General features: G+C 43.8%; 2 protein-coding genes across 3 annotated transcripts in view; both read right to left on the bottom strand.

The window, feature by feature from the left end:
* Positions 1-7,131, bottom strand: part of col12a1a (collagen, type XII, alpha 1a) — a 62,884-nt gene extending 55,753 nt beyond the window's left edge. Inside the window, exon 1 of the mRNA XM_040048871.1 lies at positions 7,127-7,131. The gene's annotated coding sequence lies outside the window, so the exon portion shown is untranslated. The remainder of the gene's footprint in view (positions 1-7,126) is intronic.
* On the bottom strand, positions 18-26,108 carry LOC120744454 (filamin-A-interacting protein 1-like). Of its 2 annotated transcripts, none has more exons than XM_040048874.1 (6): positions 25,357-26,108; positions 12,206-12,483; positions 11,719-11,892; positions 11,310-11,488; positions 2,440-5,245; positions 18-1,768 (listed from the first exon to the last, which is right to left on the bottom strand). In XM_040048874.1, exons 2-6 carry the CDS (start codon positions 12,476-12,478, stop codon positions 1,562-1,564), a joined length of 3,639 nt encoding a protein of 1,212 aa, XP_039904808.1. In that variant the 5' UTR covers positions 12,479-12,483; positions 25,357-26,108; the 3' UTR covers positions 18-1,561. The 2 variants fall into 2 exon arrangements, with proteins under 2 accessions (XP_039904808.1, XP_039904807.1); XM_040048873.1 differs by lacking the exon at positions 25,357-26,108 and adding an exon at positions 21,645-22,046.
* Positions 26,109-27,001: the final 893 nt, after the last annotated feature.

Raw genomic sequence — 27,001 nt, 5'->3', positions numbered from 1 at the left:
AGTAGTGACATCATCGCAAACATTAGGGTAACGCCCCTTTGTCACTGACAGCTGATAGTACCTGTAGGTGTCTGTGCTCGGGTTTTAACGTGAAGGCTCTACATGTTTGACTGTTTTTAACCTTTTTTTCTCACTCGCAGAACATTTACACATGTTTTTAAAAGATTTTTATATGTGTTCTTTTTATATGATTGGCCCAGTTAATGTAAAAAACAAGGCAAAAAGAATTTAAAGTTTTGAAGTTAAAGCAATTTACCATTCATATATTACACACAGTAGTTTTAAAATATGTTCTTTCATCAGTTCCTCTTGATCCTTCCACTTCTTTAGTGCTCAACCCTGAAGATATTCCAGCTCATTCCTCCACCTGCCTTTCTTCCTTCTCTTTGGGGGTTTTCACAGTGATTCATCTGCCACCCTTTCACTGTCCCTAGAATCCTCCTCTGTTACACCAAACCTCTGCACACCTCCTTCACTACATCCTTGAAGCTTCTTTGTTGTCTTCTTCCTTTCTTCATACCTGATAGCTCCATATTTGCCATCCTTTGTCCAGTGTCTCCTCTGTCCAAGCTATCTCAACCTCACCTCTCTAACCTCATTTCCTGGTCACTCCCAATGAAAACCTTCAAAATCTTCAGTGTCACCATCTCCAAACCATGCATCACAGCAGGTCTCACTGCCATCTTGTAAACTTTCCCTTTCCCTCTTGCTGCTATCTTTTTGTCACAAATCACCCCTGGCAGTGCTTTCCGGATGATCTGATATCATCGTGTTGGTGTTGTTCCCACATCATCATAATAAATGTTGTTCCAGGTTTCTCCTTCACCTCTCTTTGGATGCTTGACCCCAGGTGTTTAAGCACATCTACCTTCACGACCTCTGCTTCTTGCACCGTCACCGTCTCATTGTTTTCTTTGTCTGGCCTCGTGCACATTGCTTTTTAAAGATTTTTGTTTATATTACAGGAATCAACCAGAATATTTGTTATTCCAAAAATATTTACGTAAAGCACAGGAAATGAATTTTTTCATTTCCCTCAATCCTTGGATGCAGGCCCGGGCAAGAAGCACTGGTTGTCACAACTGCAGGTACACAGATGAGTTAACATAAGTGTCTGCATAAATGATCACACCACACTTTGCTCTAATATCACTTTTATTTACAATATTTTCAATACAAATCCTTTAGAAATGCACCAAATTTTCACATAATTGTGTACTTTTTGTGTCTAATATAAAACAAATAAACTCATTATAGATTAAATATCCACCCCAAGAAAGAAGCCATTGATAGCAGCAGAGTCTTACCCAAATGCCCATCACAACACACTGTAAAAAACAACAAAACAAATCATGGATGTTTCAGTCTAAATGGCAGAAATGCAAATAAGAAGTAAAGAAGTAGAAAATACCTTATAAAAAGTATAAAACCAGTCTTCTGCTTAATAATAATAATAATAAAGAAATGCCTTGTAAACTATAGTTGAGTTGTACTCAAACACCACAGCTTTTACTATGAATCTCTCTGAAGCACCATGTAGATATGTTTGGTACTGTGTCTCTCAGGCTTTTCCTCCATTCTGTAAAGTACTGCTATTCACGCTGGATTTCTTAACTTCTATCCTCATAGACTGACTCTCAGCCCGCGACTCCAGTTTCACTCCACCAGAGACCCCCAGGGATCCCAGCGCAGCCTTTCCCGTCTTCAGGCTCTTGGACATTGGGATGCGGGTCAGCCCAGAGCGCGGTGGCTGGGCATCCTGCCCGGTCTGTTTGACAATAGAGAGAGAGTACAGTTTCTCAGGCAGGAGAATGAAAACAGTTGAGCCACACCGACACTAAGTTATGGATTCATGGTAAAAATCATGCAGGAAACAGGAATTGTAAATTAGTGCAATGTAACTGATCTTATGTGCTAAAAGAGCAGCACAAATGAGAAATGTAAACATTTATTTTTCACTGAGCGAGCGAGTGCTTGTCCAGGCCAGGTTTCAGTACGCTGCTGACGGTGCCAAGCTGTTTTGTGTCAGCCAGAGCGCGGAGGGCCCTGAGCCACGGCTGTTTGTGAATGTAAACAGTAAACACAGTGTAACAACTATAAATTACAGCCTGATTAAAGCAGGGTGGCAAAATTCCACCTCATTATCTCTGCTGCTCTCAGACCTGCACATGGCCCCGTTTCTGTCACGCTACCCATCGGATCCACAAAGAACAGAGTAAAAGGGGTCCCGGGAAACACCACACACAGTGCTGCATTATCTCCCATCTCCAGAGATGTGAAAAGAAGCTCATGGTGAACTTAGGAAACCGCTATCAGCTTGAGTGTTCCTATCAACTCTTTGATCCAAAAATGTAAAAGAAAATGAAGAAGGTAAGGAAAAGAGATGATCCAACTTAAAGAAAACAGGAATTATCCAAAGCTGGATGAAGGAAAACTCACCATGCCTTGTGTCGTTCTGGAAGAGGAGGACGTAACAGGAGAAATTGTAATGCTGCTCATCACTTTGCTCTGCGTGCTCCTGGTAGTAGTGGTGGTGATTTGACGAGGCGAGCGCAAAACTGTCCCAGTCGATAAGGTCATTTCCTTGCTCTCTGTGACAGCAGCCACCGGCCTGACTACCATCTTCGGGGCGATGTTGTTGCCTAGATGAATGTGGATCTTGTTATCATCAGTCGTGGTGATGATACTCGTGTTGCCGTGACCCTTTCGTACAGGCGATGGGACCATCTGCTTCTCAGGGGTAACCTTGAACACGGCTCGGCCCATGGTCATCTCCTGAGGTTCTGGGGAGGCAGATGCTTCGCACGCTACAGCTGTGCTCACTGTCATGATGGAGACAGGGGACAAGGGTCTTCCTGAGTTAGTGGAGGAGGTTCGGCTGGTTTCTGGAGACTTGGCTCTAGATATAGCTGTGATAGTGACTGGAGACTTGGCCCTTTCGGGGCCCTGAGACACAGCGGGGGACTTTCTCCGCTGGGTCGGAGCAGTGCCGGTGGGAATGATGGTGATTCTGGATTTGGGTTGAGATGGATTGGGGCTGAGGGGAGCAGAACTAGAGAAAACGTCCCCAGCAGTCGGGCTTCTGATTTCAAGAGTTGCCAAGTTGTTTTGGTGATCTGGTGTCACTCGGATGTGGAAAGGCTGACCTGGCTTCTGGGGCATGGTCAGCTCAGAGGAGAAGCTCTCTCCATTGTGCAGTGGCTTCTCCAGGTGGGTCTCTTGAGGGCTGTTGTCCTTTTTCCTCATCCAGGGAATCCAGGATCTCTTGATACCTAAATCACTGCCAGATGAAGGTGAACGCTCAACAGCACTGCCTTTCTCTGCTGGCTTCTTCAGGCACTTCTGTCTGAAGTTGTTCATAATGTGGTTCTCTTCTTGAACAGACTTTCTTATAAAGCCAGCCGGGGTATCCTCCTCTGCTGGCTCGGAGGACGACGCTTCTGTCTGCACGCCAGTGGACGTCACCGCCACATCCACTATTCTTCTCCCATTCAAGCTGGGTCGCAGCGCTCGACTTTGACGCTTAGCCATCTCCAGTTCTTTGGTGAGATGGAAAACTTCAGTGCTCATGTTCTTGGCTTTCTCTTCTTCTTCCAAGAACCTCTGCTGCAGGACGGAGAAGTCCACTTGGAGCTGAGAAAGTTGGTCTTCTTTGTGCATGAGTTCGTGGATCTTCTCCTTGAGCGCTACCACGTCGCCTTGCAGTTCCCTGGTTCTGGCCTCCTCTCTCTTGCAACGTTGACGCAGATCTTCCTCCTGGCTTTCCTCCTCTCCTTTCTCGATCGCTTTATTCCGTGCTATCTGAGTCCGCATTTCCTCCACCTGCTGGGACAGAATGTTGGCTTTGTCCTGTTCACTCATGAACTTTTTCTCCAACATGTCGTACTGATCCTCTGTCTTGAGAAGATCTCCCTCTACCACTTCGAGCTGTTTGAGACGGTTTTTCAGGCGCTCAATTTCAAACGTCAGCTCCTTAACTTTGTTGTCGTCTCTGATGATGGGCTCAGATGTTCTCTGCATGTCACATTTCACTGAATTCTTTCCAGAAAGTTTTTCTGCTTGCTCAAATCCATCTAACTTCTTTTTCATTTGGTTGACTTTAGAGCTAAGGTCCTTAGTTTTATCAATTTCATAAGCTAGCTTAGTGCTAAGCTCCCCCTTTTCATTCGTTAAAGTCTCTATTTTGGTTTCCATCTCTGATTTCAATTTTAGGAGCTTTTTGCTTTCTTCTATCAGCTTCTCTGTCACTTCCATAACTTTACTCTGCTCAGCTTTGACCATGTTGCTTAAATCGTCCTTTTTCTCCTCACATGACTTCGCTGTTTCCATCAGGGTCTTTCGTTCTTCCATCAATGCGACGGTCAGTGATTTAAGCTTACTGAGGTCATCCTTAAGGCTCAGCTCAGACTTTTCCAGCTTTATCTCAGATGACTCGAGCTCTTTCATACGAATCTTGAGAGCTACAACTTCGTCTGAAAGCTCTTTGGTCAGGCCCTTCTCTTTTTCTAGAGCACCATGTAACTGTGCACACTCGGCTTTGCTAACGCTAAATGCTCCCTCGAGTTTTTCCAATGCCATGATTCTTTTTTGGAGCTTCTCCACTTCCAGTCTGAGGTCTTTACTCTTATTGTCCTCCTCTTGTAGCCTCTTCCGTAGCTCCTTACACTGATTTTCTGTTTTAGTAATCTCCTCATCCTTTCCTTCCATCTCCAGCACTCGTTTTCTCAAGTTCTCTAATTCAGCAATCAGGTTTGAGTTGTCACACTCCCCCCTGCTGATCTTCTCCCTTAGCTCATGCAGTTCCTCCTCAGATCTCCTCAGTGCTCTGTTGCTTTCCTGTAGCTCCGCAACCTCATTCGTGAGGCCTGAAAGTTTTGTATTTAGTTGACGATTGAGAAGCTCCTGACCGGCTAGCTTGGCACTCATCTCTTCGTGTTGTTGCTTGAGCTTGTCGGCTTTCTCTTTAAGCTCGGCCTCGAGGTTCAGCACCCTGTGTCCATCTTCCTGAGCACGCTGCCTGGCTTCACTTAGAGCCTGCTCACGCTGCTGCAGCTGCTGACTGAGCTCCTGGACCCGCTGGCTCTGCTGGTCTATTTGTTCCAGGTGCTGCTGCCGCTCATTGACCAACATCAGGGTGAAAGACTTCAGCTTGACCAGCTCCTCTCGCACCTTGGTCAGACGTTTGGCGTGTTCGTTCTCCTTTCTGAGCTGGTAGGCTTTCTCGTTCTCAAGCAACTTCTTCAGTCTGAAAGGAACAAAAAAAGAAAGGGCATTATTCTGGAAGGTCACTGACTTTAAACTTGAAATTTGCATGTACGGGAGGAAACTAGAGTCACAACTCAAACAGAGTGACTCTAGGAGCCTGTGGCAGGGATTAAGGACAATAACGGATTATAAAGCATCAACAACCGGTATGACGAATGCGGACGTGACTCTGGCAGACAAGCTGAACACTTTCTATGCTCGCTTCAAGGCTGCATCATCAACGAGTGCCCAGTGGAGAGAGTGGACAGCTTCAAATACCTCGGAGTTCACATCACACAGGACCTGTCATGGTCCTGTGTGATCACATCACATCAGCACCGTGGTGAAAAAGGCCCGACAGCATCTCTACCACCTCAAACGCTTGAGAGACTTCCGATTGTCCTCCAAGGTGCTCAGGAACTTTTACTCGCACACCATAGAGAGCATCCTGACGGGAAACATCTCAACCTGGTTCGGGAACAGCACCATGCAGGACAGACGAGCTCTACAGAGGGTTGTGCGATCAGCTGAGCGCACCATCCGCTCCGAGCTCCCTGACCTGCACTCAATCTACAGCAGGCGGTGCTGGACCAAGGCCAGGAAGATCGTGAAGGACCTCAGCCATCCCAACGACGGACTGTTCTCTCTGTTGAGGTCAGGAAAGCGATTCCGCTCCCTGAAGACCAACACAGAGAGACTGAGGAGGAGCTTCTTCCCGCAGGCGATGCGGTCTCTCAATCACACCACCACACAGTACTGACCCACACATATGGTTCTTACACACACACTGGACATTCTGGACATTTGTTTACACCAGTGGCCACTGCACAACTACACTGCGTGGTCATCTAATCGAATCACTTTATCACAAGTCACTTAAATAAATCACTTTAAGCATATTTGCACTGCACAAGACACTTACACATGTGGATTGCACAACCCTGGACATTATATTTCTTCATACCATTTAGCTGCTGTTATTGTTTTATATTTCTTCATATATTCGTATATATTTCTATATTGTGTATTTTGTTGTACAGTTATTTTATTTTTAACTTTAATATTTTTATTTTATTTTATTCCTTCCTAGCTAAATTTACCCTTCATTTTAATTTTCATATTTATTTCCTCTCCTATTCATAGTCTTTTTTTCTTTAGGTCACGAGCAGTTGTCTAAGCATTTCACTGCATATCCTACTGTGTATGAATTTGAATTTGAAAACTTTATGCACTGACTCCACACTCTAAATCAAACAGTGGTATAAACAAGCCCAGCACTTGAAGCTATCTAGAAAGAACATGGATAAAACAACAAATTATCAGTCACAGTCCTGGTAGAACACATAATTCATGCTACAGTGTCCCAAACGAGCATCCAGAGGAAAACCTGTCAGAATGAAACACTCCAACATTCCTACTATTTTCAATCCTGCCAAAGCGATAGTACAAGAGAACAAACTGCTACTGAGTTTCACCAACACCCCCTCACCAAGCAGTCATCTTTTCTCTGAGCTCCTTTCTATGCTGCTCATGTCCATTCTCATTTCCAGCTCGAAGAAAATCCATACAAAGCAGAATGCATGCAGATGCAGTTCCTGCCTGTACACTCCCGGGGATATTGTAATACAATATTCAACCTGAACCTTTTTGCATTGCAAATTAAACCAAATTACAAGAGGCATCAGCACAACAAGGATGACTGTGCTTTTTAAACAACTCGTAAAGAAACAAAATGAGCTCCATTCAAAATGTATGTGGTCACAAGACCTCAGAAACTTGCTAGATTTAAAACTTACCCACTATTGATGCTCTACAAGTAGCACATGAACCCTGTTCTGCCTGTGCAAAAATCCACAGTAGCAGCAATAGGAGTAGCAGAGACCTCCCGTCACTTAAATCTTCCACCGGCACACTCCAGGCGTGGCATGAGGGCAATGAAAGGTGAATAACTACTGCGAGGAAACAGCAGACTTCTAGTGAGTGATGCCACCTCATCCATGTAAAGCAGTGTGAGAGTGTGTGAGAGAGAGAGCTCTGCTTTAGACACTGTGAAGGGGGTGGGACCCTTCCACAGAACCAGTGTTTTGCAAAGCTCCCCTCAGTTTTAATGCTCTTTATAAAAATAGAGATTAGCCCAATATAACTTTGTTTCCAAGTTTACTCAAAAAAAAATGAATCTTTCTGAGGCTCACATTCAAAGTTATATCATTGTTGCTCCATTTTCCATCCTGTGTGCAGGATAATGTCTCTGCTGTGAGCTCACTGGTACAAGAGAGAATGTCTGCTGCAGTTGCACTTTAGGGGAACCTGGACATGAATGAGGCTCCCTGCAAAGTCTACATATGATGAGGAAACCAGATATGGAAGAGTTGGACGCCTCCCTTGAGGTGACTGAGACATGGGAGGATAGAGACATGGCAATAAGAGTACGAAGCGCTACATCCAGACTGCAGCACGGGGCCGTGTAGCTACAGTTAATCATTTAAACAAAACCACAGTTTAAAAAAACCACGTCTGCCAGTGAACTTGTAGATAAACATCGACATTGATTCATAATGCCAGCAGCTTCCATTGCCAAGTGTGATTAGAATACCTGGCTACTGTACAAAGAGGCCGTCCACATGTGAAAGTGTAGCTCATAACATTTCATACTTACACAGTCAGAAGTCACTGACACCCTAGAAACTGGAACTCTAAAATTACTTTCATGCAAAGGTCAGAGTCATGATGTCAGAGGGGTTTGGCACTTGTGGCCAAGTCATGTAGATTTCTAGTTTACTGTTACTAAGGAAGAAATAATTGTGGTGTACAATGTCCAAAATGGGAAAATACAAGTGTTTGTGTTACCGTTTCTATGAAGCCCAGCTTAGCTTGTGTTTCAACTTTGCAAGAAATTGCTTTGCATCCATGTAAAAGCGTGTGTGATCTATAAGCCTGTGTCAGTAGGATGAAGATGGATGTAGAAAACAAGTGGCAAAAGGTGCAGAGCCTGAGCTCTGTGCACACTGACTTGGTGTTAAAGGAGAGCACACAGCCTGCTCGATAACGACAAACAGTTTAAGTTTGGAGGCCACGTCTTCATTTTGTGTGCGTGACTTTGCGCTCTTTGAAACTCCCGTCAGGAGTGGGAGCTGCTTCCTCCGTCAGTCTGAACACATTCCACCGTGCCACTTGAAATATTTAACATCTTGACACATAAATTACTTGTTGTCTGAGAGGGTGTTAATCGCTGATGGCTGCCGGTCTGAAGGAGCCTCTTCTCTGCCCATTTTCTGCATTCCCCAAGGTGTTTGGCACTTCTCTCTCTTCACTCTCATCTAGATGGCTGGAGGAGATCACATCCATAAGGATGAGAGCATGACACGCTTCCATCTCACCTGAGAGAGTGAATGAGTGTCTGTTTGCATGTTTTTGTGTAGCTGTTAGCACTTGTGTCATGTTCTCTTTTAAATCTGTTTTTCCTGTTTATGTTAACCCCTCCAGCCCCTGGCTACTTTTTTTCACTTCCTAGGTAAAGTTTTAGTGAGTAAAAACTCCATAAATCTAAGGCCTAAGGGAAAAACCTGCTACTGTGTGGACAGCAGACGTCTGTCCCATCTCTCAGTGCAAGTGAGATTTGAAAAACAAAATTGGAAGTTTTACTTCCGGCTAAACAAAACTGATGTAAATTAGACAAGAATAACACTGCGTGAGCTTTACTGCGAGCTCCGTCAGGCTTTCTCTTTAATGAATATACCATGGACATGTTAGATTTCCTCCTAGAGTTGAGCTGTTTTTGCATCCCTGTGCTTTGTATCCTTGTATGGTGCAAATAGAGGAATCTGAGACGTGCAGGTGCTGACAGAGTAAAGACCTGGCAGAGTTCATCCTCTCTACTCTCTCTTTGGGGTGACAGAGGCCGCCATGTGTGCGAGCCAAGGAACCTGCTGGAAACCACCTGGCATGAGATGGGGGTCAACAAATGATCGAGTAGAAGTAAATTAACCCGTTTAGTTATGATTTGATCGCTATTACCAACCGCAGCACTTACAGCTAAACTTCACTTATCCTTATCTCTCCCAATAAAGGTTATCTTATCTTATTAATTATAAAGTTTCAGATCAGATTCTTTTGGAGTAAAGTTGTGGAATGTCACTCAAACAACTTCACAAATATCAATTAGTTGTTTTCCTTCAGAAATGTTACAATAACCTCATTTGAATATTTACAGACTCCTTTGGTTCATATCGGTGGTAAAGACGGACAATTTTATAGGTGTGGTCAGGGTGAGACCACTACCTATGTACCTCACTGCTTATGCCAGGGGTCTCGAACTCTAGTCCTCGAGGGCCGGTGTCCTGAAACTTTTCAATGTGTCCCTGTTGCAACAAGCCTGAATACAGTTAGTAGGTCATTAGCAAGACCCTGTAGAACGTGACTGCATGCTGAGGTGACAATTCAGCCATTTGATTCATGTTACAGCAGCTCATGAGTGAATGAACATGGTGCAATAAAAGTACTGTTAGAAGTCATTTTTTCCACTTCAGCAGTCAAGTTCTATACTCTTACTAATGACCTACTAATTGTATTCAGGCTTGTTGCAACGGGGACACATGGAAAAGTTTCAGGACACCGGCCCTCGAGGACTGGAGTTCGAGACCCCTGCTTATGCAACACAGAAGAGCTCGACCAGTCCAGCTAACACAGCAGGATACACCACAGACAGGTCAGCAGTCCCTCTTTCCTGTTGCTAAAACTCATGAAATACATGCAGTTTAAGCTGGTTGTGTGCACTCTTTCACTAGGGCTCTGTTTAAAACAGGGGTGGGCAACTCCAGGCCCCGAAGGCCGGTGTCCTGCAGGTTTTAGATCTCACCCTGGGTCAACACACCTGAATCACATGATTAGTTCATTTGCAGGCCTCTGGAGAACCTCAAGACATGTTGATGAGGAATTTAGCCATTTGAATCAGCTGTGTCGGATCAAGGACACATCTAAAACCTGCAGAACACAGGCCCTCGAGGCCTGGAGTTGGACACCGCTAGATTAAAGTATCAAATTTCACATAAATTTACTTTAGATTAGTCTTTCTCAAACTGTGGGGCGGGCCACAGTGGTTGGTTACTGCAGGTGGTCGTTTCTGTGGGTAAATTCAGCTGCTTATTTCCCAGCTCTGTGTGTGTGTGTGTGTGTGTGTGTGTGTGTGTGTGTGTGTGTGTGTGTGTGTGTGTGTGCGTGTGTGTGTCCGTGCAAAGAGGTAATGTCGCAGTTTTAAAGCAACTTTTTCACAGTCATTAAAAATTGCCACATAAGTGCTCCAGTCTGTCTTACAGATGATTATGTCGTCCACATATTTTGCTGTTATTTTTATTTTGCAAACTATGAGTGCAAATAGCTTTAATTATGCATCGCCGTCCGTTTGTGGAAGCTGCAACAAAACAATAACAAAAGAATAATCTCCAACAACCAACAGTCAATTAAACCCTTTTATATGGGAGTGTTTGCAGTTAGCAGGGCCTTCTCTCTCATACACTCCCATGGCACAAATACGCTCTCACATACAGGCTTGCTTTATCTCTATGAGCCTTCTAGACACAGAATTTCACCATCTCCCCTCCTGTGTTGTGTGTCCATGCAGCCGCTCTGAGGTTGCGAGCCCATGTCACAACCTCAGCAATGAAGCTCTGACATGTCCTTTAGCCCTGCGCTTGTCTTTCCTGCTGTTCTTCCACCCCATGGCTCTGTGTCCTCTTCTCTCAATACCTGACCTGTGTCTTTCCCACAGCAGTCCAAGTCCAGTCTGCCTCTGGCCTCTCTTTCCTTGAGCTGCGTGACTCTCCCCTGCATACAAAGCTATCACATGATGTTTGCATTGCTACAGCAATAAATTTACTTTCTGTACACCATTTTTTCACTTTATGTGCATATTGCTTTCTGTTAAATGAACATATTTGTAGGTGCTTCTCTCAAAGCTTATTTACCAAATGATTTAAAATAGCGGGGCAGCTAAACAGTGTCCAGGTTCAGATAATGGTGTTGCAATTTTACAGCCACTGGCTCTTGCATTCCTTTCCTGATCTCCTCACCTTTCTCTCTCCTGCTCCAGGAGGTTGGTGAAGTCGTCGCTCTTGTTCATGTAGTCGACGTGCTTCCTCTTCTCTGTGTCCAGCTCGTGGATCGTTCGCCGGTGGCACTTTTCTGCGAATAGCAGCTGACCCAGCATCCGCCGGTACGTCTCCTTGTGCTTCTCCTGCAGACGCTCGAGCTGAGACGGCAAAGACGAACACGCACACACAGAAACAAATAATTCCAGTTGCTGTGGTGCAACATGCCGAGTGTTTTGTAGCAACAACCTCCTGCCAGCTGGTGACAAAAACATTACTTTTATTAGTTTCTGTCTTGTGATTTCTTGGATTTCCAGGGTCTTGAGGCCTGTTAATAAAAAAGTAATTTTGATCATCCCTCAGGGTTTGTGACTGACACTCGCCTACTAACCTCAGTCATCGGTTTCTGGTAGACACTGTGGTTGTGTGGTTTGGTGCCTGTGATGACGCCGTCTCTCTGAAGGGCCTGGAGGGCCGAGCCAGGGACCGCGGAGCCATACTGTGACTCAAGGGCTTCTGGGGAACTCTGTTTGGACTTCAGCATGCAGATAACATCCTCTCTGGCCTGAAGTTACACAGAAATGATACAGAGGGTGTTAAAAACTTGCTAGTCTTTGCTTTGTGGATCACCAGTTTACCTTTCAGAGTTCTCTAAAGTACCAACTCGATAAAGTCTAGGTGTGGTTGTCAGTTTTCTCTGGTATGTTACATTTTAAACCACAAGAGAGAGCTGTTGTGCAAAACTTGCAGTTACTCAAGCCAATAATGTTCAGGTACTGCGCTCATCCACCTTTTCTCTTATCATTGCACTTGTCCTGTTTACAGCTGCAGATCACATACAGAAAGCTAAACACAAAGGGAAACAATGCCTCGCCCACCTGAATCTCTCCTTCCATGATTCCCAACAGTGTCAGCAAATCCTCTTTAGACAGATCCAGGATGTTCTGTCTTTTATCTCCAGCCTTGGAGGAATCCAACGGTTTGTCTTTGTCAGAGATCACCTCGACCTCCACTGTTTCCTCACCATCTTTCTGCTGGACTTTGGCCTTCAGGGTCTTCACAGGCAGGCTCACTTCCTGTTCTTGGTCACCCTGTGGAACTCCAAGTACCCCATTGGCTGGGGTGTCCACCCCACTGCTTTTAGATCTCATCCTACCTGAACCAGGGAGAGAAGGAACAGGTTTCTCTGTTTTTAATTCAGCCTTTTATTCGGTTGCATCCCACTACCATTCATCTTTTTCCTTTCATAGATATTTTTGGTTCAGGAGTGTGTTGTTTGAGTTTGGCTTCCATTCCTGTTCACATTAACAGACCTTCTGACCTGCACTGATCCGATGACAAACACAAGCACAATCATTGTGTTTGTATTAAAACTGGATGAACATGTCTTCTGTTAACATCCCCTAATCTGGAGTGAATATCAATAATTACCCACCTGTGTGTGTGTGTGTGTGTAGTCCCAAAATCACAAAGGCATATAAGGGTGAGTGTTGGTAGAAGTGCATGTACATACACTTATCACTGGTTCACAACTTCTGCTGTCATTTCTGAATGTTTTAAATAATTTAAAAGTAGTTTGTAACTGAGCACAGCATGAGTTCATTTGTGTTTGTGAGTCCAGTTCACAGTTGTCAAAGGTTGGAGACACAGCTACAGTCAATTTAGTTTTCTGTGTGGTTTCTCAGTCACAGTAATCCACACAAACTCCACAGAGAAAGATTCAAACCCACGACCTTGGTGTTGTGAGGTGACCGTGCTAACCACTGAACCACTCTGCCACCCTCTTCAGTTAATATCAATTTTTTTAAAGTTATGACAGCAGTGGTTGCAACTTTTGGAGGACATGGATACACAAACTAATTTATATTTATCCTCCTAGGACCTGGCGTCCACACATCTGGATGTCACATTTTGGGTTGTCTAGACCAAAATACTACATTTTGCTCTTCAAGTGCCTGATATCCACTTACGAGGACATTTTGCTGCCACTGTTCTATTGAAATTTTAAACGAATATCCTCATATGTGGCTCTCATTTTTCTCAGAAACAAAAATTAAGTAAAAAAAAAAAAAAAAATCTGGTAATTCTTTGTTTTTACATTCATCAGGTGCCAATCAGCCCAAATATCAAAGAGAAACTTAAAATGCATGTTGTGGAAGAGTTCAGGTCTTAGGAGGTTAAATTAGTTACAAAAAATGGCAAAAATGTGACATTAAAATTTCCACATTTCTGTGATGCTAAAACAAAGCTGGGTGCAAAGACCTCTAACCAGTTCTTAAGCTGGGAGCTGACTCCACACACGAGAACAACAACCAACAATGTTCAGAGACAGAACTGAAGAGAAGTTTGTTTCTCTGTCTCTGTGAATGTGAAAACGTGCGTGTTCTTGTGTGTGTGTTCACGTTCTGTACGAACAGAGCGCTCTTTGTGATCGGTTTCAGATATGACATCAGCAGCTCTTTATAATTACAAACAGAAAAGCACCCTGAGCACCCAGAGTCCCCCTGTAAGCCCACAGTGATGTCATAGCGCCCTGACCTCTGAATCATCCCAAATAAGCCGTCCAAACTGTCAGGACTTCTCTCTGAGGCACGTTCATGGAAGTGTGCGATAGAATTCACACATATGTTCTACTGGAACATCAGTAATATGCGCATCAGACCAACCTGATAAAAAAGTAAAGCTCAGTTAGATTTTCTATACAATTTCGAGAAGTTTCAAAGAGAGTCTATCAAACTGCTGCTTCACATCAAGAGCAATGCTTATCTTCTTCAGTAATCAAGGTCACCAAAGTCAAGACCGCAGTGAATTCCAATGACGCTTGAAACCGATCTCTTTGAATCTCACTTGTTTCGGGGAAAAACACCCATGCACGAAAATTGGGGTGCAAGATAACAGTGGCAGCATCTCTCAGTTCAAATAAAGAGGAAAGAAAATCAAACAAACGGACCCATTAAGTGCATCCTTTATCTCGGAGTTCAGAGAGTGCACTTTGGCTCCGAGGAGATCTGGTTCTTAACTGGAGATTAATGGCGGTGCCTTCTTTCCTGCTCGTACCTATTAGTTTCAGCTGTAGGCTCGCTAACGTTCATTCCAGTGTTGTGGTGCAGCAGTGTGCACGAGTGCTGATAGTGTTGGGTCCACCATTCAAACTGTGCCAGTGTTTCTGAATGATGCCCAGAGGTCGAGGGCATTAAAATGACCACCTCTGGGACACGAGCGTGACGAAACACAGAAACATGTGTAGCGCTGCAAATGACTCTGGCAGGCTTCCTAAGGACAAGATGGTTGACACCGAGTGAGGACCGTGATGGTTTATTTTTAATATCTGGGCCGACGCCATGAAAATCCAGCTACTGTAACAGCTCGGCTCACTTTGCAGTGTTACTATCGTTCAGCAGAGAAGGCAGGCGAGTGCAGTTAGAGCTGACAGATGTAAGAATAAAAATAGCTTCAGGTCAAATTCAGTCTTGTACAATAAAAATTCATATGAGGAAAATGTAAGAATGCATTAAAAGTAAAGCAAACAATCAAAACAAGGTTTCAGACAAACTGCCCCAGAACACAAACATTAATTCTGATCTCATTGTTGAAATGCAGCTCACTTGACTTCACGGCAACCGTATATGTTTTATCATGTTTAGCTCTGAATAAAGGCTTTTTTCCTTTTTCCTAATAGGTAGCGGGACCCTATCTCGCTACTACAGGCTCAGAGGCAGGTCACACCCCAGGCAGGTGACCAATCTGAAGCAGGGCTTTGAGTAAAACATACAAAACTTTATTTAAACCTACCAGCTAATGCCTTTCATTTAGGTTGGAAATAGCACATCATTTTCTACTTAGTTTAGCACTGATTTACAGTACTAATTATCCTCCTCATGAAAGGCAGTATTCACTCTTCTTTTATCTCTTGTTTGGCCTCCACCAGCTGAATATACAACTGTGTCCTCACAGGAACGGTTCTTGCAAAACTGAAACACGGATCGTAAAGAAACACTGCACAGAGTGGTAGAAAACTAAATATATCTCAACGAGCAATGCATTTGTCTTTAGAAATCAACTTTTAATTTATTATTATAACAAGTCCAACATTCCTCAGCTGCACAACCTGATGACATTTAATATCCAACACTTCCTGGTAGCAGAAAATAATAAAATCATTACAGTTTCACGGGCTTTGCTGATTACAGTTTAACAACTCTTGCGGAGTCCATAAGTATTTGGACTATTTGACCAGGTTTTTCTCCATGTGCAACCACAGCTGATCTGAAATCTTGCTGTTGAAACTGCTACATATTTATCATCCTCATGGCCTTTTTTCAATTACAGGCAACTCGTGAACACAACTGTCATGTGTCATCAAAGCCCACCGTCTTCACAGTTTTGAGTCACCTTGACTGGTCGCTGCAGTCTTTATCAATTTAATTCCGCAGAGAGACAAGCTGGGATTCCTGAGTCACGTGACCTGAATTCCTCCCTGCCGTGAAGCATTCCCATTTGTCATTATGGAAAAGAAAGGAGAGCATGCAGACAGTAAATCTGTACTCTAACATCAACGACCACCTGTCACAATGTCCACACACACTCACAGCATCTAAGCCATCATCACTGATGGTGCGGCATCCAGTACTTCAATCTAATAAGACAGAATATCCTAAAACCCAAGTCCAAGGCCTGAGTCTAAATTTAAAGTGGGACCCATATCTGCCCCAAGGCTTGGGCAGGTCCAGCTGTCACACACATGTGTATTTATAGGCCCCAACAAAGCACGTGCCTCCATTCCAAAGTGATAAAAAGAAACTGTAAAATCTAATCAGTGGTCCGCACCGATGTTCACTTTATGGTTACAGTATACCTTTAGTCCGAATGATGTTTGCTCCCAGCACGCTCTAATAAAATTTAATAGGCATAATGTTGTAGCCTGTGCCAGAGACACTCATTATGTTATGGTTACACACAGAGTTAGAGTTTGAGAAAATGACTGAAAACTTATTGAATAAATGAGTCATTTATTTGCCAGTGGTTGGTCTGCTTGGGCAGATACGAGCCCTCAATCGCACAAAAGATGGTCGAAAGTCAACTACCTGCATCCTGTGTGTGTTCATTTGCAGATATTCCCTTTAAAGACACCATTAGCTGAAATAAAATTATAGCATGATAAGGCCACGAGGCTACTGAAAACTGAGCTTGTATGTGATGCTCGTATCAAGAGAAATGCCAAGGAAGAGGTTGGGCCTGGTGGCAAAAATCTGGCATATAACCAAATTGATCTGCCGGATGAGGACGGAGGTGATGAATAAGGTTTAGGAAAAATGACTTTTTTGATTCGGTGTGATTTGATGTATTCACAGCACAAACCCAGCGTGACCAAAAAAGGAGAGAGAACTGCACGAGAGCATTAGGGTACCAGTTCTGCCAGAGAACACAGATAAAATGCAGCGTGCTCGAGCAGCAAGAAAAATACACCAGCCCTGCCAAGACATGAAAGCTCCAATCAAAACCATCTCTGCGGATGGGTTTCGAAGCTACCAGTCAATCCATTTATTATTGAAACTTTTGTGAGGATGCAAGGGTACAAAGCCGCAGTCTGCTCCAGGAATCCATTTTGGGAGACGGAGCCTTCGAGCCGAGACGGCCGGTGGCCTTCACGGGTCAAATTTTACATAACAGACTTTTCCTGGGAAAACTAAAGACTCTGTTGGCAGAAAAAGTTTGGAGTGATACTTGTTCACATTCCTTAAAGATTCTGCTTTCATAAACGTTCTTCTTGTAATGTTAAACTGAACCATCAAAAAGATTTTGTCCACATAACGCGAGCATTTACAGCTTGTCTTACTGTAATCATGGCTTCTATTAATACTTAACTAATGCTGGCATTGCACACTGGAGCAAAATGTCAGCATAGGTGGTGGGTTTCATCTTGTAGTATTCTCCTGATGTCACATTAACCTGATCCCCTCATGGGAACCAGCCGAAGCTTGAACAGTGAGCAAACCGAGAAGAATGCAGGTGGCTCTCTAAGTAAGTCTTTGCTATTAGAGCAAACACGCTCTTTGCTTGATAAACACTCAGCGCAGGTAGGCCGTTAATCAGTCACTTATAAAACAGGACACATTCGTGAGAGTTGTTGTGAGGGCACTTTGTTAAATATTCACTCAAGCTGTTTATTCACTCTTACTGTGTAAATCCACCGGCGAACCTAGCGAGATGAAACATGCTCAGATTTGGGTCATGCATTATAAACACTGCTGCACATGAAGCACACTTAGATTAGACATAGTCTATTAGAAACATCGTTTCAAACACGATGATAAACTTTCACATTTTAACGATTCCCATAGCAACGGCATTTAGTAAGAGTCACTTGACTCTTGTTGCTAAACTCTAGCGGCAACATCGGTAAACCAACACCAACTAATGAAGCACTAGATCTTTCTAGATCTGGTGATCATCTTTACCCTCTCTTAAGGAAGATATTAAGTTCTGAGTGTGCTATGAATAGAAACAGCAAGACAACATATGGATGAAGCACATTCAAACGTGGGAAAGAGACATGGGCTCGGCCATTTGTCTAAAATCCTCTGAATGCCAGCTGAAGTCAGCGCGGAGCAAAAAATGGGCGACTGAGAGAGAACTTAGAAAGTCATCTTAAAGCACACATCAAACGTCTGTTTGGTTTCCATAACATGTTTTCATAGCTGTTCAGAGAACGGTGTTTTTGTGCTAACTTGCAGCTCTTCTCCAACCATTAGAGTTCTGGAATTTATTGGGAATTGGACTGGTACTGATATGGTGCTTTTCTACTCTAACTGAGCACTCCAAGTCCTTTTCTACTGCAAACCTCATTCACCCAATTTCATACATATTCATGCAAACACTGTTTTCTATACCTAAGAGCTTTGTCTGACAATTGTGCACACACACACTGGACTGGAGTAGCTGCAAACTAAACATCGACCTTCCGACTGGTAAGTGACCAACTCTACTTCTTGAGCCACTGTTGATCCCAGCTGTATGCCAGGGTGGCGACTTGCAGAACAATCACAAAAACCTGGCAGGCACAAAGGCTCCTCCCTCCATTCTGTCCTACGTCTACTATCCTCTTCAGTCACACCAACAGCAGCCAGAAGCTTTTTTAATCGTTCAAAATAATAAAAGAAAATGTTGATAAAAACATGAGACACCAATACCAAAGGTGTAAAAGTAACTGTTGCTGGAGATGAAAATTGAGCTTAGCAACTCAGCGACTCAGATATTTTATCTGAGGAGGGTGTGGAGACCAAAACAGAGGTAAAAAGGCTCCAAAGGTCAGAGAGATTAAATATGTGTGGATGGGAAAACAGTGGGCAGAAATTTTGCAGCTGGCCTTCCAGTAAACCTAAGCTATCGCACGTCGCAGCGCTCGGAATGATAATGTAACACATGGCTAACCACAAATCTCCAAACTGCTACCCATTTAAGTTTGTAAGTGAGCATTTGCATTGTCTTGTGCTGGTGCCATTGTCAGTTGTTTACCTTTTTTACAGATGGGAAAAAATGAAAAGCATTGTTGCAGGTGAGACAAAAATAAACTAAAGCATAACACGTCTGTCAGAGAAGAGTTCTGACTCACTGAGAGACATGTGGAGTCACAGAGTGATTGGTTCAGGGACAAAGACGGCCTGTCTTAGTCACAGAGGCCAGTCATCTTCATTCTAAAGGTGCCTTCAGATGTTTTACTGTATATGCTGGTTTGTTCTCTCCTGACCAGTAATATCACTGGAATGATGAAGGCTGGTGTAACTTATCACACAGGAAATCACCAGGAAAGTCATGATTATGTCACTACTGGCAAACAGGGGAAAAGTTTACAGAATGGGTCGTGAGGTTTGTTCCCAGCTGTGAAATTTGAAATGTCTCCTGATGCAATCCATATTTAATGCCAGAGAAGCTCAGGCACATCATGGTCCAAAGATCCGAACCTAATGAATGACATCACTCGTCTTATTATCGTTAAACATCAACAGCCAGTTAACCAGTCCCCTGTTTTTAGCACGTATGCGTCGCCATTCTGACCACAACATATCAAGTGCTCTTTAGAATATCTTGGGTTGCCATGGAGTTCTGGGCTTATTTTTAAATGAAGGGCACATGAGTTATAAGTGCCGCTGTTCTGCGAAACATCCCGAAGAGTCTAAACTGCATTTTTGGAATTCAAGACCAGGGGCACTGCTACGACTGTAGCTGTGCATGTGTCGGTGACAGCTGTTGTCGAGGCCCCCCAGACATGCAGGAAAGACACCGGCTACTGGCGGAACAAGCTCCGCCTCCTGTTTCTGTTAGTGCACGTGTCATAAAATGAATTAGCCCACATGAACACGAACACACAAGATAGAGGTACAGGTGCATATCGATGCAAGTATAAAGAACGGTATCATGATAAGCAACATTTACAGGGTGCTGAGGTGTCGGTGTCAACGTTTAATCCTGGAACAATGAGATGCTGTCCTGTCATGTGTACCACTGTGTACTCACTGCTAAACTATGTCACCTTGTGCATGAGAAACATCTTAAGTGACATAGAGCTCAAGTGATGTCGTGAGGTGACACACGAATCGATGCTGCTCTGGCGGAGACCCAGCCTCAGCTCAGTTTCAGTTAATCAGAGACTGCATTATTGATTTACACAAAGACTGATCCATTAACAAGCTGGGACTGATTACAGTCACAAATCTGTCTCTTCTGATTGCTCATTCAGCTGACTGAATTTCTACAGTGGCCAAATGTAACTGAGTACATTTACTCAAGTACTGCATTAAAATACACATTCAGGGTTCTTGTTCTATTTTAGAAACCTTTATGCTTCTCTTATATCTATTTATATATTAGGCCAAGTCTGTGTATGTTTTACATATAAAAAAATAAAAAGTAAGAAAAAAAGAGTTAAAAACAACCCCGAATTGAATCAGCTGTTGAATCACAACAACAGTGTTATATTGTAAGGTAATACACTGCACGATAATACAGAGAGAACCCCAACAATCAGATGGCCTCCTATGAGCAAGCACTTGACAACAGCGGGAAGGAAAAACGTATTTTTAACAGGAAGAATCAAACTCCAGCTCAGCCACTCCATCAGCAGCATGCAACATACATAGTAACACTGCAGGAATAACAATAACGCACTGCAGTGACTGTGTGACCACAGAGTAGCTTTAAGTATGCTTTACCATCAATAACCCACAAAATATCTTTAGAACTCCTTCCATCGGTGAATTTCACAGGCTATCCTGAGAGTGTGCAGGAGTAAAGAGGACTTACAAGCACAGAAATGTTAATGAGCAATCTCTCTGCACCGGGTCTCTCTGTCCTGAGGCAGGGCTGGTACCACTGGAAGGCAGGAAGGGAGAGGCTGCGCTGCGGTCTCGAACACTCAAGGAGGAAAGAAAACCCTCGACTCATCAGCGGGAGCTGGCCTTGAAGAGACCGAGGCGCATTTCACATTTTTCTTTTCAGTTTACTGAGACAGGGTGACGTATGGCTTGACAAACAGCGACTGGCAGGAGCCATGTGTCTCCTCCTAAACGCTGGTGACTTCATGTGAATGAAATGGAATTCATTTCGGTGTCATTACATCCCATAAATATTCCAGATGAAAGATGTCATCGTGCTGCAGCTCATCAGGCCTAAGCTTCTTAATGCTGAGCAGCGCAGCAGTGAGAGCTGCATGAGGAGGCGAAGGCGGCGCGTGTGGGAGACGTCGGGGGCAAAGGTCGACTGTGTGAATGTGTACGATATCATTCTCATTTCTTTGCAATATCTCAATAAACCACCATGCCCTGCTGTGTTGTGGGTGTTTCTTCCCACATGCCCACATTCTTTACAGTAAATGGTCTCATTCACACAGTAACAACGTGTAATTCATTGAGAAATGTTTGATTCATGACTTTCTTTTATCCGAACGTGCTGCATTTCCATTATCAGCACAGAGACTAGTCGTGTGTCTGCTCGCACACTAATTAATTCAAAATGTTTAAACGCTCATTATTTGGAATTAATCACACAGGAATGTGGGGAATAGTGTTTTCATTCACATACTGCAGAACAAATGAAGCCAGGAGACTCTTTTGACCAGTGCTCTTTACTGGCTCAATAAAACTGATGACAGCCGAGCAGCAGCAGCACCTGCACTCAGCCGTTTCATTCACTACAGCCTGAAAGCAGAACAGCTGATAAGCTCCACTCTGCTAGAACCGCATGTTTGTCATTGGCTCTTTCCCTCTAAATAGCAGAGATTTTTTTTCTCCAGCATGAGAGATGCAAGAGATGATCACTCACCTGCCGCTCTGATGTTTCCAGAATGTTTAACCAGTTAGTAAACACAGCAAGTAATCCTAGAATCAAAAATAATAAAAGGCAAGAAGGAAATACAGAGTCCACTCGTATCCTCTGGCTTGTGTGGTCCACTGGTGGTGTCTGCTTCCCTGCTCTCTCACTCTCTCCCTGCCTCTCTTCTTTTAGGTCGTCGGGTCAAGAAGGGAATGGTAGAGAGCAATAACAGAGGACTGTAACTTCCCTCTCTCACACACACACACAGATACACACAGACACACACAGACACACGCCCTCTCTCGCTCCCACAGCCTATCCAGTTCTGTTTCACATAGCAGGCTAGCACACACCTCTCATTTTCTTTCCCTCCTATCCCTTCAAGAAGCCAGTTGATGAGCGGTGTGTGTGTGTGTGTGTATGTGTGTGTGTGTGTGTGTGTGTGTGTGTGTGTGTGGAGGGGGGGCATGCGCTATTCTTTTCCCGCTCTGTCTGAAAGAGGCCGTTGCCCGGTGAGGTGGATTGTGATGTCCTTTGTCACAGGGCCAGATCTTTTCTCCAAGCCACATCCACCATCGTCCCTCTCTGTGCTTTTTGACCAGAGTCACAAAAGCCAGAAGTATACTTCTATATTTAACTCATCCACTGCTGCCAGCACGGGTGCCACTAGCAGCTGAGGCTAGCTGAATGCTAGATGTTTTGGCCGGCCATTCAGAGAGCCAACTCTCCCCGCTGACCCTCGGTGACAGCTGAACAGTGCTGTGCCATTCTCACAGGCTGGGAAAGTCCAGTGACAGCAGCCACCCAAGCCCTAACAGTGGCCGAGTAACCGCCAATGGCCGTCTTGGGATGGTTGAGCGTGGCCAAACTCTCCAGGACTTTGGCAGCCAGGCTGTCTTTTTGGCCCTGCTTGCAGAAAACAATCTAATTTAGGGAGGCGAGCAGAATCTGAGGTGCAGTAATTGTGCTCTGCATCAATGGGAAGAACTGCTGCCAGGGTGCTGCTGAGTCAGAGTGAGTATAAACACACCTAACCTTGGTTCACCTACCTGTTTAATATGTGGGGTAGTTCGCTCTCAAGTCCAGCATAAATCTAATATTTACTGAAAAGCAAAGACAACATTTAGTCCATGTAGTTTAGATCATAACTGAAGAGCGCATTACTGCTGGGAACTGTGCATCTTTACTGGTTATAAAAGCCCGGCACCAGTGGTACATTTTCTTGCCACGCTGATTTGCAATGATGAAAAAGAAAAAGTAAAACATGGCGTAGGATGGAAGGCTTAGAGACAAAGAAATAGGTGAGTCTGAGCTGGTTTGGATCTGGGCAGAGGACATTTAAGGACAGGGATGCTGGAGATGGGGCCAGGCAAGAGGAGAGGAGCAGTACGGATGGAGGAAGATGAAGAGGATGGGAAGGGGAATGCATGATTCCCAACAGGAGGTGAAAATGAAAAGGGCACCTCACTCTAGAATCAAGCACGAAGACAGATGTGACCTGTTGAATGAAAAGGAAATGCCAAAATGAAAGGTGTCTAGCAGCTCTTCTAACTCTGCACTGGACTTTAAAACTTTGTCTTAACTGTAAAATATCTAAGCAGTAAAAATATATTTAAATATTTGCAAAATCTCATCGTCTCTCCTTTCAAAACAGTACATCACATTAAGGACATAATGGTTCCTTTTCAATGCTACAGTTCATCATGGCTCATATAGATGCTTTTGTAATATTCTGCCAGCAGTAGTCGAGTATAAGCTCTCAGATTTGATATCATATACGCTAATGTAAGGAGCATAAACTGTCCTTTATTCTGCATGCGTGGAAATTATGATAATGTAAACAGTGAAGTGAAAGCACTTTGCATGTGGCCCATGGCAGAGATCAGCAGTGAGTGATGGTAATGCTCCGAAACATAAACCCAGAGCTCCTCTGCTTTCTTGTCTGACCAGGACAGAAAGTTTAAAGATTTCAAATCACAGTTACGGGTGATGCACAAGGAGTCATGGGAGTGCATGACGGTCTGTGTCTTTCTGTCACTAAAGTGAAAGTCCTGTCCGGTCACCAAAGGGCAGGGCTCAGTGCACATAATGACGCTCTTATCTCTATGTGGAAACCAAAGCAAACAAAAGAGGCAGCGGCGAACAGACTCACGTACTCCCTGAGGAGTTATGTCAGATGGACACTGATGCATTCACTCCCTGTTTGTCAGAGCAGTTGCGTTCAGGAGTAGCAGTTGCTGGATTATCTGGGCGTGGTGCTGATGTCATGTTTTGTTCCATAAAGTGAAACCTTGCTGCAGCGGACATAAACCCATGCATACACTTCTCTGCTTCTTCAGATTCCTTTACTTCTGTTGTCATGAATCATTTCTCCAGGCGGCCTATCTGAAGATGCAAAATCACCTTAACGTGCACGCGCTCTGCAGCTAACCCAAAGCTTTGAACTGTTTCTCATCCTTGTTTGCGACAATCAGCATGAATGAGCGCAAAGAAAAACAAAGCCCATTTGTTTGACAGGCCTCTTCCTCCTCACATATGAAGTCATTCCTCTCCGTGTGGTATCGGAGAAGAAGCTCTAGCCAAACTGAGGTCAGGAGAAGGTTATTTTGATTGGATGCCATAATTCCCACACCCAGAATGAAGTCATGTGGTGGGATTCTGTGAGGAAGAGGTTTGTTATGATTTCAGTCTGTACACAGAATGCCCGGAGGACGGTGGGCCCGTCAGGGCGCTTTGGGCTGTGGTTGTTATGAAACATGTGGGCTGGTGGAAGTAGCTGCCATTCCTGTACGATGTGATCAGAGCGAATCGCACTCACCTCTGATAAATACAAGATGGGTGATAAAATTTTGCTATAAGATGTCAGCTTCATGACCCAGGTGGAAGCAAAAGTCTTGGTTTCAGGTTTAATCGAGGGAAACGTAGGCAGAGAAGATAACATGACATCTGCACTGTATGATGTTACATACCAGACTCTATTATGTAAGTCTTTCATATCTCCATTTTTCACGCCGGTCTTTCCCATCCAACGGTCACGGCTGTCTTCACATCACTCCACCAGCATTAGCGAGTCTCTCTTCACTTCTACTTCTTCTGCTCAGGCGTCACCTGGGCTCTCCCGGGTCGTTTTTAGGTTTGGCCTCGCTGAAGGATGCTGATGAACTGTCCAAGCAAAGTGTGATTAGGCTAAACTGAGAAAACAGAGACAGTCGTATTCTGGGCCTGAAGCCATGAAGGGACTGAAGATGTTTTTAGATGAAGGGATGAAAAGACAAAGAGAACGGCACTGATGTGCAAACCTAAGGGACGGGAAATGCACCAGTCCTGCTTGAAAGCATTTTGAAAAATTGTAAAATAATCTACAAGATATTTTGTAACACAGCTGTGGCTCAGTTATTCAACACTGCCTGGTATAAGGTGACCGAGAGTTCCACTTTAGGCAGTCATGTGATTTATGCCAAAACTTTAATCTGCATAGTTTTTTGTTTAAGCTTTCAGGAATGCATTCAAATGACCACAGTGTAAGAAAAAAGCTGATGGTTTCTGCATGATCCAAAAAGTGTTGCCTGAAGATTTAAATGACATGTGGCAACACAAAAAGTGAACCTGGAACGCTTAGAACAGGTGAAATTCCAAGAGAAAGCTTCCAGAGCTACAATAAAAATATTTTGCCAACTGTGTTTCTGCATAAAATTAAAAATATTTGTTAGCGTACTGCTACCTGACACATGCACATGAGTAGGCTGCTGGAGGTCACTTCATGGAGCTCTGGTTCCATGTGCTCCTCCTGTTGCCAGGTTATTGGCCTTCTACGGCCCTGTCCAGCTCTCTTCCTGATATCCTCCACACTATTGTGACTGTGCTGTGAGACACAACAAATCTTACAACAACACAGATGGATGTACGGAGAGGTAATTCCATGGAGTTCTGGCAGTGCCTCCTGTTTCTCCTCACACAAAAGAGCAGAGAGCAGTCATGCTGCCGGGTCGATGGCCTTCTACAGCCCCGTGCAGCTTCCTATGGTCTGTGGCCTCCATCTGCCAAATCCCTCCCTTTCTGCAGGTTGTCTTGTTGCTGCCTCTTCGGTGCACCTGTTGCCACTTACATTTACACCAAAGCACATGAAGGTTTCTGCTTCCTAACTGAACAGATTAACATCCCTGAAGTTTAGCTGACTTTGAGTGTTATCTTCATTTTAATTCAATTTGATTGGTTTGGTTTAGGAAGACAATCTTTGGTAGCTGCTACTTGCTGAAAGGTTTCAAACATAACCCTTCATAACATAACAGATTGTTGATCCTTGAGTTTTTGAAATGATTAAACTAAATATGTCTGACAGACCAGCTGAGCCCCTTTGTCTCTAAGCTAACGGGTATTTAGCTGTAGGTACATGTAACAAGAAAGCAAATACATTTACCTTCCAAAATAGCTGCTTTACTCACTGCCACCAATCAAAGACAAACCTCAGTTATTTGTTAAAGGATATATAATCAGATTAACTTCCCTGCAATGACAAGCAAGCTTTCAGTATTTGAATTCACGTAGGAGACCTTTTTACAGTAAGACTGCTCACCAAACATCTTATGGTAAATTATCCAGAAAGGGCCAGCATGTCTCAGGATACCACAAAAATACCGCAACACATGTATCCCAGGATCACATTCATCACCACAGGAATTCCTCTACTGACGTACAGCTACTTCTTTCATGTGGTGCTGTATCACAGGAATTCCAGTACGGCCGATGTTTGGTCTGTCTGTGTAAAGTCTGTTTGTATTTTTCGCTTCCAAACACAGAAATTGTGACCTGGCATAAAAATGATAAATGTAACATAATTTTTCTTTCATAAGAACAATGAAAATGACATCACGCTGCTGTTTGAGTCAAACTACTCATCAAAAGACTTCTAGAGCAATTTGAAGGTGGTTTACTGTAAGCTTGGACGTAGATCATGTTTGACACCAAATTTCAGCTCAGTAAAAACGAAACAACATAAACAGAAAATCAGTCACAGGCGCCACCTTTGCCAAAAACTGGCATTCATGCAGTCTCAGACCAAAGCGACTCTTTAATTTAAATTAAAAAAGTAATAGTAAGACCATAGCACTCAGTGGAATCCAGTGTTGCCATGATAAACAGGGTATTCATAAGAGCGTGCATCTGGTTTCACTTTTTGGGCTTTTAACCCTGCTGAACTTGTTACATCACCCGTAACACATCCAGATAAATATAGGGGAATAATACTGACTCAACTGTGAATTATCATCATAACAGAAGTTATTGCTGTACATCTCTTGTGGTTTTTGTGTTTATTGATGTGAGCCTGTGTCTAAAGCCTAAATTGGCTGGGAAATTACATGCTGTTA

Source organism: Simochromis diagramma, unplaced genomic scaffold (genome assembly GCF_900408965.1).
Source record: "Simochromis diagramma unplaced genomic scaffold, fSimDia1.1 OVJJ01000305.1, whole genome shotgun sequence".
NCBI classification, from domain to species: domain Eukaryota; kingdom Metazoa; phylum Chordata; class Actinopteri; order Cichliformes; family Cichlidae; genus Simochromis; species Simochromis diagramma.
Note: the sequence above shows the minus strand (reverse complement) of the source record. Positions and strands in the feature narration are given on the sequence as shown.

Excerpts from the sequence above, each read along its gene's own strand:
- LOC120744454 (XM_040048874.1), bottom strand. The coding sequence starts at position 12,478 with ATGAGATCTAAAAGCAGTGGGGTGGACACCCCAGCCAATGGGGTACTT. Across the intron at positions 11,489-11,718 it reads ACCAGAAACCGATGACTGAG|CTCGAGCGTCTGCAGGAGAA; the intron begins GTTAGTAGGCGA and ends TTGCCGTCTCAG. Across the intron at positions 1,769-2,439 it reads CCAGAACGACACAAGGCATG|ACCGGGCAGGATGCCCAGCC; the intron begins GTGAGTTTTCCT and ends ATTGTCAAACAG.